The following is a 13,111-nucleotide window of genomic DNA, read 5'->3' as shown; positions in this document are numbered from 1 at the left end:
ATACAATGTATCAGTAACTAGATTATAGGAACTCTTCAATTTCAGGGGATAAAATATTGTGCCACGGACGTCTTCATTTGAACGGAAAATTTAGTGAATATTCTAATTTTGGGATTAAATCACTTATTTGAAGCGAACAGCAATGTCACCTAAGTGCACATTAATTTCTAGAACCGGCCAAAGCTGAGAGTATATTCCCAGACTTAAAATATGAAGGATTGCTTCGAGATTCGGTGAAGGCGTCGGTCCAAATATTCAGTCAAGCCGAATCGCAGCCGAGATTGTAAAAACCGTTGGCATTAGAACTTGCTAAAGGAAATTTAAGCTATGTCATAGTGTGTGGACTCGTTGAGTACTGATTAAATTAGTATACTAAAACATACGTCATGATCATCATAACAAATAGAAGATACGGGTTAAAATTCCGAGTTAAGGGCGTTTTTGCACTTCATAATATCGGTAAAGCGATCCTTCAGGGTGAATTACTTTACGTTTTACTATATACGAGATTTTCGCTTAGAGATACGAACAATTCCTATAATCTGTTAATCTCTTACATTGGTATCTTGCGATTAAACTGTCAATTTAAAATCATTATGCGCGTCAACATCAGCATAAAGATCTTGCTGCAATTATTGTATGCGGCACGCCAGCGATGACCGCGCGATACCGTCACAACTACTGACATTTTTTACTCATTATCAAACGCGTCGCCCTTCCGCGAAAAGAATCCTTGACATGCTTTCGCGTTGTAGATAACTGGCAATTATTATTATCATTTAATAATATAATAAACTTCTGATAAATTCAAACATACTTATACGAATGTGCATGTATGCTTTATAAATATTGAAAACGAACATAAACATTCCGATCAAGGTCAATGCACCATAACGTTCACCGGCTAGAGGCTGGACTCATATTACGCAAAGACCACTGGTCGACAAACATTTATACAAGTACTACATAAAAATAATATTTATTGTTCTTTAAAAGAATTTTTTTTTTTTAAAATGCATCTGGAAAAACTTTTATCTCTTTTGCGGGTCCACCTTGCATGACCACAGTTGCTGTATACGACCAAACTCCGCAGGTGTTGGATACAAACAAACTCCGCAGTTGCTAGATACGAACAAACTCCACAGTTGTTAGATACAAACAAACGCTGCAGTTGTTGGATACGAACAAACTCTACATGCAGGTGTTGGATACGAACAAACTCTGCAGGTGTTGGATACGAACAAACTCTGCAGGTGTTGGATACGAACAAACTCTGAAGGTGTTGGATACAAACAAACTCTGCAAGTGTTGGATACGAACAAACTCTGCAGTTGTTGGATACGAACTTTGAATGTACATCTCATACTTTTTCTTTTTCAATAGAAAACAAGTTCACTTGGCGTTAAATGGATCACCATAGGTTATGATTTTTTATGAAAAAGCGGCCTGAATTCCAAAGCAATGCTTGGGCTTCCGATGTGCAAGGTCACCACACTTGGTTTGCATTTTCACATGTAAAAGATCATATCTACTAGAGTACATGTGTACTTGCAATCAGTTGAGTTGATTGAATACCATATGAAACCCATTTTAAAATTGTGTAAACATGGGCGAATCCAGGATTTCAGTTTAGAGTAGGGGATGTGAAAAAAATTATGAGAGACAGTGAACCGGGTGTCACCTTTATGCCCCCACTGGGTCCAGGGCGAAAGGCGAAACCCTGATGGGGGGGGGGGGCAGGGGGCGAAACACCCAAAAACTTTCGTATTTTACTATATTTTGATAACAAAATCTGGCGTAAAACTAATAACTATAAATTATGTGTTTAAGACTAACCTGTAGTAATAAATCATGTTTACTTTATTTTAAAGATTCATAAGTCCTAAGCAAGTACTAATTTTAGTTTCATAACAGAAATGCTATTTGAAATTCATTAAAAACTATTGTTTCTGCGAAAATCGTTGAAAGGGGGGATAATTAAAATAATATTTTAATAAAGTTTCTAATCTTTTTCAAGGTTTGTTTCACGAACAGATTTAAAACAACAACACTGAATCTGTAAACCCAAGGAGGTGCAGATGAATTAGATCTATAAAAGAATGTCTTATTTTTAAAATAACTTGGATTTCTAAAATTATGTGTATAGATTGGCTTTTATATCTTTTATCTAATAACTTATATTCCCAGAATTATATGTATATATTGGTTTTAACTATAAAGGTATTTTTGCGTCATTCAATTCCCGTTTCGGAAATGGCGTACCTCAAAAGCCACACAGTCGATATCACTCGACACCGCTGCAATCTAATTTGGGAATAAACGTGCTTGCCTCGAACACTGCCGGCTCCCTGTGTCTACCATCTTTTTTCATAAACAGACATGCGTGGGTGACGTCCATATTTTTAAACCGAAAGGTAGAAGATAGGAAAAATAACTGATTTATACATTTCAAATTGACATCGAATAAAGTGTAACAGAAACAAGAGGCCCACAGGCCTTATCGGTCACCTGAATACTAGTAAAAAAAAAAAAAGGGTATCACTGCTTCCATGGGCTATGAAATCTAGAAAAAGATTTCCTGTTCTGAATATCTAAGCTAAATTCTAATGTTCAGCAACAGTATAAAACAATATGTGTTCTTAAAACCTCACTGCCTTCAAAAGTGCATACGCTGATGAAATGCTTTAAATAATAAGTGTATTAACATTAAAACATCAAAAGATATGACTAATTTGGACTCATCCTAAAGTCATAACCCTGGGTTTTGATTGAAATTCACCATTTTTGTACATACTTTTCTACTATTCCTAAGTATGCATTTAGATTTTATACAGTATCAGCAAACTTAAACATAAATACTATATACTAAGTTTGGCCCCACCCTGGGGTCAGAACCCTTACTCTTGGGATCATCAAATTTACAATTTTGGTAAAAGACTACCTGCTCTATCCATTTAGTTTCAATTTAGTATCAATAGCACTAAAAAGATGTTATTTAAGTGTTTTACACATAAACACTATATAACAAGTTTGGTCCCGCCCTGGGGTCAGAACCCCTACCCCGGGGATCATGAAATTTACAATTTTGGTAGAGGCCTTCCTACTCTCTATCACCATGCATTTAGTTTTTCTTACACATGTGCGGTTCATGAGAAGATTTTTGAAAATTGGTCAATTTTGGACAGTTTTTGCCCCGCCCCTAAGGCCCCAGGGGTGCTGGAGACCTGGAATTTACAATTTATGTCCCCCCCCCCCCCTTGTCCCAAAGATGCTTCATACCAAATATGAAAAGAATTGGACTGGTAGTTATCAAGAAGAAGTAAAAATGTTCAATTGTTAACGCACGATGGACGACGCACGACAACCGATTGCAATGGGTCACTTGAATTTACTCGTTTTTGAAAATGTACGAGGGCATGAACTGTGTCACGTCATGCCAGCATACTTCATAAAGTCCGTTAACTTATAGATTTACCGTATTTATCCATTCATACGTACATTCTTCACAACTACATCGCATTCATGAATAGATGGTTATCAATTCACTTGGTAATGATATCGAAGGTAAAAACATTGGGAATGTATATGTAAGTTAATGCAGTCATTAAAGTCTTGAGGAAAACAGTCTTTGAAAAGTTCATTTCAACTGAAATACTGGAAGTTTGAAACAAAGAATTTGATGTATTGTTAATCGTTTCTGAACAAATTCTTTCTATCTGCTTCTTAAATAAAAGAAATGCTGATCTTTAATTTGCCAGGAAAAGGTTTGGTTTTTTTTTTAATCGGACAATGAATTGTAAAAAAAGAAGCAAATAAAACCTTTATAGCATTGTGATCAGACGTAACTATCATTATGTCTCCAACATTTCTTGTCACCAATGTAACGCCGGCAAAGTTTTAGTCTATTGTATAGGCAATGTTTGTACACACGTACACAACATACCACGCGCTCTTTGAAGTCTCCCTAATGTTTATTTTGCCGCACTGCCCTTAACGGACGCCGATATAATTGGCGATCTGTAGTCGCTCTGACCATAACTAACTTGTATTACGACATCTACAAACACGTCTTTTGGACGAGAGAGTCCAAAAATGAAAAGCTTTCACTCGTATCCAGGCGCTCGTCGTAGTTTGGCGCAGACTAATAACCGGCTAGAAGGGTGTGGGAACACCGGCGATCCCCCACGCAGCTCGACAGACCGGCAGTCTGGCTAGAATTGAGAGAATTACGTCAGACGGGCGGCTATCTATTAATCTGTCACTTTTGGCTAGTATTTGTGTGGTGCAAATAAAAATGAGGCGTCACCAATGAAAATCATATCAAGAGACGTTAACTCATGATTTTAACGCATAAAAAGTGAAACGTACGATTGATTAGAAATGCCTTTGAAAGTATTATATTAATACATATTTGTATTTATCATTGCGCGATATTACTTACCATGTTGCGTTTAAAAGACCTTCCAAAGGGAGGTAATCCAATTTAATAACTTGGAAAAAACGTACAGTCCCTGGTAAAGAGAACATAACGGTGACTATCATCAATCTACCGTCGGGTGTATATATATACTGATCTACCCATTAGCTCTGTGATATGGGTTTTAAGGTGTCAGAGAGTATGAAGTCTATGTTAATGATTAGTCTGCCCATCGCGTCGAAATCGTTTAAAATTCAAATTCCAAGTGGAGACGACTGTCCGCCTTTTTGTTGATGAAGAGGAAGAAATCAGAAACAGACAATTAAATGTGTACTGCGTGCTTCTGGAAATGTATAAGTTCTGAGGTGCAGGGATCATTGGGAGGCGCGATAGAACAACAAACGATTGAGCCAATTCTAGCGGTTTTATTTGTTTTGATCGTAAACAAAACCACAATTAAACTGTTCATAGATCGAAGAGCATCGACACTTTGTCGAAGAGGCAGAGACAGAGCGATTTCCCTGCCTCCATCGTCTGCGCTACTGACGTTCTGTCTACTGCCAAATTCCGCGCACCTGCCAAAAACTCACCGAAATGTTTTCTTTCCATTTCTGTAAAGGGTTTCATGTCTGAAGATAATTGTTTTTCGTCTGGACAACTCGTTTCATTGACGACCTTGTTTTATAAAAATGTATTTTGAAAACAAAAATTATGAATCAAGAATTAGATAACTTTTGATCTAACATCTTATTGGTATGATTGCAGGATTAACCAATTTTAATTAATTAAAAATGTTTACCGTCCAATTTTCGATTAATATTGCGGGAAAAAAAATAGTCATGGTGTCTTATCGAAATTTCCACTTTTTATCAAGATTAAAACACTACAAGCTGTATGAAATGGTGCGGTCGATACTATAAATTTTACCAACCATTCAGAATCGCTGTACATCCTTGTCAATCTAACAAAAATCAAAGGATATAAGCCTACTATATGCAATAAGGAATAAGTGGTGATTGATTTATTTTTGAACAAGGAAAAAACATACATTGTCTATTAATTGTTTATAATGAACATTAGTAAAAGAGATTGATTGTTTATAATTTGATTAAGGTAGACCATTACACAAAATTTTATTCAATAGCTCGTTAAAACACCTCTTATGCAGTATCAATCTGATTTAAATCAGATCCCCGATCCGCTCCTCTTTCTTCATCTTGTAGCGACTAGCGGATCCAGGATCTGATTTTAATCCGATCGATGAAGTATGATTTCACTATCAAAAAAGTGATACAATCTCTCAAATATTTTATATGATTTTTTCATGATTTATGATAAAAAGGTACTTAGTTTGCAAATATGATATATCATAGAGTCCAAATTTTGCTTTGATTTGATGCATAATATGAATATCTAAGAACATATGCCTAAACGACTCAGATATACGTTCGAATTTTTTAGATAAAAAAATATATTTATCAAAATTGAAAAAGTTATTTGCAAATATTTTTTAAATGTACGGATAAAATCTTCAAAAAACATGTCAATTAGAAAAAAAAGATATATCAGAAAAATATACATTTTAAAAAGAAATTAAAATGAAATGGTCAAAATTCAGAAATATTACTATTTTTCTAATTTGAAACAAGCCCGATGGGAATATATATATATATTATATATATATATATATATATATATATATATATATATATAGAAAGAGTAGTCATAGAGAACATTGTATTCAGAAAACTACATTCCCTTGTTGTAAAATGGTTTACAAATTAAACGAATTTATAAAGGAAACTAATTTCTTGATGAACAGAGAGAACAGTGCATACTATTAGCAACAATATGGTTATTTTAGTATTTTCTATCAATTTTGATAAGGATCTGTACTTTTTTCTCTAGTTTGAATTTAGTGATTGCTAAAATTCGGTCATTTCGTTTCAATATCTTTTTACGATATATTTCGATCCTCAATATATTTCTTTTCTAACTGACATGTTTTTTGAAGATTTTCTCCGTAGATTTAAAAAAATATTAACAAATAACGTTTTCAATTTTCATACATGTAAATGAAAGGTGAAGATAACGAACATTGATCAATCTCATAAATCACATTCGTTTCAATTTCTTTTTATGATATATTAATCATAAATAGATAAACATGAACATGCTTTTCTTTAAGAACGTTTATATCTTAACATTTTAGGCATGTTTTATTAGATATTCATATGCACCAAATCCCGTTCGTGCCGGTAATGGTACCTTCACATTCAAGGATTTTTCTTACGGATCCTTACGTATTCCATAAATCCGTAAAAGTACACGGATTATTACGATTTAGACACGGATACTGACGAGTGATTTACGAATGCTTGTGATTGACTACGAGTCGGAGATCCGTAAGGACTCGTTAGAAAAATCCTTGAGTGTGAAGGTGGTATTAATCGTAAAGTTTCAGTATGTACTCGTAAACTAATCGTGTCTATACGTAAAGACTCTGAACAATCCGTATTTTTAGCGATTGTAACCCGACGGAAATGAAATCGTAAATATCATTTAGGCATTCGTAATAATCCGTAAACAATTCGTAAACTATCCGTAAAAAAAAAATCGTAAACTAACCGCAAAGATTCGTAAAAAAAAAAAAAAAAACCCACCTTTTTACGAGTGTTTTACGGATTCTTAAAAGCAGTTTACATGTTCTTGCGATTAGTTTACGATACTTACGGATTGTTACAAGTTATTTACGGGTTAATTACGGAAAATGAAATCAGTGGACAATCGTGAATTTTTTTTTGACATGTCAAAAAATTAGCCCCTACTTCCACGGATCCTTACGAGTGTGTGCGAGTTGTGAAGAGTTATCAACGGATACCGAAGAGTGATTTACGAACGCTTGCGATTGACTACGAGTCGAATATCCGTAAGAACTCGTAAGAAAAATACATAAGTGTGAAGGTGGTATAAGTGAGAAAGTTTCCCAGTTTACTTTCGGAAGGTCGGTGGTCTCTTCCCAGGTACATATTGTATCTGGGTTCTCTCTTCCACCAATAAAAACTGGGCGCCACCAGACAACTGAAAAATTGTTGAGTGTGGCGGAAAACATCAATCAATCAATGCACCAAAATCACAGCTAAATTTTGGACTCAAGAATTCTTATTTGCAAACAAATCATTCCTGGAAAATTTTCAAAAAATTCATATAAAATAATTGTGAGCTTGTATCATTCTTTCGATGGTGAAATCATTCTTCATAAGAGGTGTTTAAATGGGCCATAAAATATAATTGTAATGTAATGAGCATCATAAAAAAAAAAAAAATTCTTGTCAGAAGTGGGATTCGAACCCACGCCTGGAGAACCAGACTGCGACCTGAACGCAGCGCCTTAGACCGCTCGGCCATCCTGACATGTTAATAACTTCGTGCTAAAGCGGTATCATTAACATATATTGAAAATATATTCATTATTTCATTCACTCCGAGATATTCCTTTGAAAACAAAACTTTTCTGTATCAATAAAATAAATTAGGACTCATAATTGAACAAATTATATCAAACTAGCTGAGAGGGGCATTTCGTAAATACTTCTCCGTGATTGGTCTATTTTGAAGTCTGACGTCATGCAGGAGTTCCAATCTCGACTTCCGGGTAAAGAGAGGAAGGAAAAGTGAAAAAAAAAAAAAACACCATAGTGATGTCGCAGGAGGTGACAGCGGAAACTTACATCCGTAAGTTACCGTACTCCGCAATCCAGAAGCTTGTAAATCTTTTGGAACCAGACCAGCTGTGGAAGAAGTTTCTGTGTTACATCCCCAAACGACTGGACAGCGAGAATTTCGAGGAGCGATACAGTACTGCTCAGGTGAAGATGATAGAGAACAGAGCAGGAAAACCCGGCACCTATGCCACCAGGTATTACATAAAATATTATGAATTAATGGGTAAAACAACAAGGGGAGAATATGGGAATCACCGAAATTACTGCTAATCACCGAAATTACCAAAGAAATGACTGAAATTACCAATAAAGGGGCCGAAATTACCTCAGTATATGTTAATCTATATACCATCTAGTCACACATCAAATTTCATGAAGATTGGTAACGATTTGAAGGAATTGTTTCCATAAAACCGATTATTGTGACGTGTGAATCCGAGTTACTTTCCTTTACTGACAGGTACTCAGTAAGTGAACTATAAATAGGGCCCAACCAGTAAGTTCCAAATGGCAATATAAAATTCAGGACAAATATTTTATTTCATTTATTTATCACACTTTATTGTATAAATCAATACCATGAATACAATATATTTAATACATGGGAAATAACTTGTATTTACACTTCACATTAAGCGGTTTAATGACCACAACTCCTCCAAATCGTTATCAATCTTCATGAAATTTGATGTGTGACTAGATGGTATATAGATGAACATACACTAAGGTAATTTCGGCCCCTTTATTGGTAATTTCGGTGATTAGCGGTAATTTCAGTGATTCTATGTACCGTATATATGGTATCACTGATTGCAACTACTGAACTAGGCCTTCCAGCTGACCGCAGTGCCAGACTTTATTTTATGGACATTTGATACCAAAAGAAGATCTCCTTGGCACGCAAAAGATTGTTTCCCTGATTTTGAAAAAAAAAAAGAGTATGCTCACTGAGTGCCATTAGGGAAACTCAGTGTTTGAAATTGACCTCATCGAATTGGCATAGTGTTAAATCTAGGATCTAGAGAATTAGGGCACACATATGTTCAAAAGGGCACTCTTCGTCGCGGCAAGACAATTTTGGGGCACTTTCATTGTATCATACTATGATAGTAATCAGGGCTTGAAGCTAACTTTTTATGTCACCAGTCCAGTCAGACTGATGGGGTATAATTTCAACCAGTCCGCAGAAAATTTTATCAGTCCAACAGAGTTTTACAGAAATGATTAAACATATTTCGTTAATGTTATTAAAATGAAATTAAACTCCATATGCCTCAGACAATATTGTAACACTTAAATGTCGGATTTATATTTACGAATAAGATTCATCTGATATCTACAGATCGAAGCATGCCAAATGTGTGTATAAAATTTCATAAATATATTTTCCAAAATGATGCTTTAGAACATTAACCAGTCCCATCGGACTGACTAAAACAAATGTCAGTCAGTCCGCCATACTTTTAACCAGTCACAGACTGACAGGCATATGTTAATTTCGAGCCCTGGTAATAGAATAATCATTTAGCCTCTTTAAAAGTTAATACCTGCTGCCTTGATTTTAAACTTTTTAATCAACCATGTGAAATGAAGAACAATTGTTTATATTAACAAATATTTTAAAAAAATTAATAGAGAAAAAAGGGCATGGCGCCAGCCAAAAAGGGTATGGCGTGGTGCCATGCTAGTTTGCTTTAGATTTAACACTACTATACTGTAACATTGAAAAAAACCACACACACAAATTTAAAACATTGTTATTTACTTCTGATGTACTTAAAAAGCATATTTGCTTTCCATAACATTACAATGTCCTTTTTTCCTACCTTTTTTTCAGACGTCGACTTTTGGGATAACTCTATTGCTTTAAACCTAGAAAATTGGCATAGACAATTTGGTCTATCTCAATTACAAATGGCATAGACTGGTGTCATTTGACATAGACTCGGTCTATCGGTCTATGGTTAATTTCGAACACTGGAAACTCAAACACTCTGACACAACCAAACATATTTAAATTAGTTAACTGCCATAAAATGGCTGAAATATTGCCAAAACGGCTTGATCAAATCTCTTTGTGGTGCAAGTAATTCTTCATCATGAAAGGTCTATTATGTCACAGACATAGCCCTGAATAATTCTTCTTAGTTTTACTTAGCTACAATATTAATTTTGCCACTTTTCCAATGACTTTGTTCATCAGAATTATTATTTAATTACAGAATAATTCTCGAGGACTGGGGAACACAAAATGCTCGAGTAAAACATCTCATAAAAGCACTTGGTAAAGCTCGATTATATGCAGCAGCTGACTATCTCGCCGTCACCCAACTCAAGGGAGATCCGGTGCCTAAAGAATGTGAACCAAACTTAAGCCTTGTGGGTTCCTGCTCACTGACCCCCAATGAACAAAAGAACCTGGAAAATGGAAGCTCTGAAAAAAGAGAAATGTACAATAAAGCGAAGGTACCAGACTCACCCCCCGTCCTGCCAGACAGTACCACTGACATTTACACTAGGTCAAGTTATAGTAGTGAAGAATCTAGAAGAGTTGATTCAGATCCCTCTGGTCTCCACACACCTTCACAAAATCGGGTAATGGTGAACAGAATCGAGTCATATGACAGTGGAGAAAGGACACCTGACCTGCATTCTCCATACTGTGCAGTCTCCACAGAGAGATCAATACCCAAGCCCCTCTCAATGGTTTATCAACCAGACTCTCAGGCCATTAACTTTGCTGTATTGCAGTGTTACACCAATAACTTTGATGATAGGCCATCCTCACAAGGGGGAACTGTAATTGGTAGGGGAGGATTTGGAACAGTATATAAAGCAACGTTTCCAAACAATTATGTTGTAGCTGTAAAAAGGTTGAAGGACCCTGAAGATCCAGTGATGCAAAAGCAGTTTGAAACTGAACTAAAAACATTAGCAGCCTATCATCATGTAAACATTGTAGAACTTGTAGGGTACTCCATTGATGGCCCAGAAAAGTGTTTAGTGTACGAGTTTATGCCCAATGGATCTCTAGAAGACAGACTTCACTGTTTAAATGGTACCCCACCCTTATCCTGGCAATTAAGACTTGATATTGCATATGGAACAGCCAAAGGAATTGTTTATCTGAATGAAAGTGGTTTAGTTCATAGGGATATTAAAAGTGCAAATGTTTTATTGGATGAAGAATTTGTGCCAAAAGTAGGTGATTTTGCTACAGCACGCCTGGCCCCCTCTGGCAGTAGTACCACGGTGGCAACCACAAAATTGGTGATAGGAACTTCAGCATACATGGCCCCTGAAGCCATTAGATTTGATATATCAGCCAAACTTGATTCTTTTGCATTTGGTGTAGTACTATTAGAGATTTTAACAGGGCTTCCACCCAGTGATAACAATCGGGAGGAGACGGACCTCGTGAGCCATGTTACTGAGAATTTGGAGGACAGCATCATCGGACTTTTGGATCCCCGCGCAGGACCATGGTGTCATCAGACTGCTGATGATCTGTATCGGGTGGCCCATCGGTGTTTGAGGGATCGGAAAAAGGAGAGAGTGCTAGTCAAAGAAGTTCTTTCTGACTTGGAGATATTGTTAGCTAGTTCTAGTTGACAGACCAGGTGGTTTAGGAGTGAGCCCAAAGGTTGAACTGTTGGATTCCTTCTACACAGTGAACTCGAGACACAACATGGTTCACTCCGGGACTGTCAGAGCTACGCATTGTCAGGTGTTGGGATCACCCTTGGCACTAAGGTCTGCCTAGTTAGCAGAAGACAAAATTAGTTAGCTGGCACCTATCATTTTTTTCTGAAATTATTTGAGAGGCGGGTCCAAACCTGGAAATTTTTAACAGAGGGAGACTGGATTATTCAAGGATTTCAACAGTCAATATATTCAATAGGTCCATTATCAAGTGTTTTACATTTTGTACTAAATTAGTTACGAATTTGCATTTTTGGCAAACATTAGGTTGGGCCCCAATAGTTTGTCTTCTCTCATGTATGCAATTGTTTTGTCTCTAATACTAGTCATGTCTATAGTAGCACAATCTGTGTAACGTATCTTCTGACCCTGCTGAACTGATACACTCATTTGTTGATTTATCTTTAAGGATGACACATCAATTTGCATCATGGTTTGAAACCTTGAATCTGTTTATACTCAACAAAATACAAGTCATGTATATGTAAAGTGATGAAAAAATTTGAATATTTATGCTCATATTTTGAATTTGGAGTCAACAGTTTCAAAACTATATGTAGTAAACATGTAAAGGTATATTAATTCTTTATTGATACAATTTCTGATGTATATAGATTTGAATTATATGTATATATTAGAAATAGAAGATGTCCTTCTGAAAGCTTTGCTACATTTGACGGTGCATGTACACGTACATGTTATGTATATATGGTGGATGTTTCAAATGGTAAAAGGATTTATGAGAGAAAGTTCTTAAAGAATTAAAACACACAAGAACTCGTACAACATGGAAAGCTCTACTAACTTAAAGGCTTGTTCTCTCCTAAAAACGAGGATATATTCTGATAGTAATGTGATGGTGTGTGTACATGTGCAATGCCAATACAAAATGCATTGGGTCTGTTGTTAGTTTATAAATAGGCCCAGTTGCAAGGGGATGCCCCACTCTATGGTGCATGTTTTTGTTAAGTGTCTGTTAGTTTTGTAGCTAACCTATGAGGCCATAAACTCTACTATCTCACTGTTATTTTTTAAATTGAGAAACAGAAATATTTGTTCCTTGTTTTATTGACCACAGAATATGACACTGACCAAACAAGTAAGGATCATGTTGTTCACTCTGTCATCTGATATAGGTCTTTAAATGCGATAAATTTAAAAAAGAACAAACTTTAGAATGAATATCGATAGTATGCATCCTTTCTGTAAATCCATGGGTTAATTTCACTCCAGTTGCTGAACTGGTAAAATTATGGTTGGACCAGTG

At 35.8% G+C, this 13,111-nt stretch overlaps 2 protein-coding genes and 1 non-coding gene across 4 annotated transcripts in view; 1 reads left to right on the top strand and 2 right to left on the bottom strand.

Moving 5' to 3' along the window:
- The window catches only part of LOC130050367 (uncharacterized), a 33,775-nt gene extending 29,155 nt beyond the window's left edge, over window positions 1-4,620 (bottom strand). Inside the window, exon 1 of one of the 2 annotated variants that reach the window (XM_056150244.1) lies at window positions 4,442-4,620. The gene's annotated coding sequence lies outside the window, so the exon portion shown is untranslated. The remainder of the gene's footprint in view (window positions 1-4,441) is intronic. The other variant, XM_056150241.1, reaches the window with a different exon arrangement.
- A 3,127-nt stretch (window positions 4,621-7,747) lies between these two features.
- Trnal-cag (transfer RNA leucine (anticodon CAG)) lies at window positions 7,748-7,831 on the bottom strand. Its single transcript has one exon. It is a non-coding gene; the product is annotated as a tRNA-Leu (tRNA).
- Window positions 7,832-8,026: 195 nt separating this feature from the next.
- Window positions 8,027-12,894, top strand: LOC130050364 (interleukin-1 receptor-associated kinase 4-like). The gene is made up of 2 exons (XM_056150237.1): window positions 8,027-8,336; window positions 10,365-12,894. Exons 1-2 carry the CDS (start codon window positions 8,119-8,121, stop codon window positions 11,752-11,754), a joined length of 1,608 nt encoding a protein of 535 aa, XP_056006212.1. The 5' UTR covers window positions 8,027-8,118; the 3' UTR covers window positions 11,755-12,894.
- The last annotated feature ends 217 nt before the right edge of the window (window positions 12,895-13,111 follow it).

Source organism: Ostrea edulis, chromosome 9 (genome assembly GCF_947568905.1).
Source record: "Ostrea edulis chromosome 9, xbOstEdul1.1, whole genome shotgun sequence".
Lineage (NCBI taxonomy): Eukaryota > Metazoa > Mollusca > Bivalvia > Ostreida > Ostreidae > Ostrea > Ostrea edulis.
The sequence above is the reverse complement of the archived record's forward strand: the minus strand, read 5'-3'. Positions and strand labels throughout refer to the sequence as shown.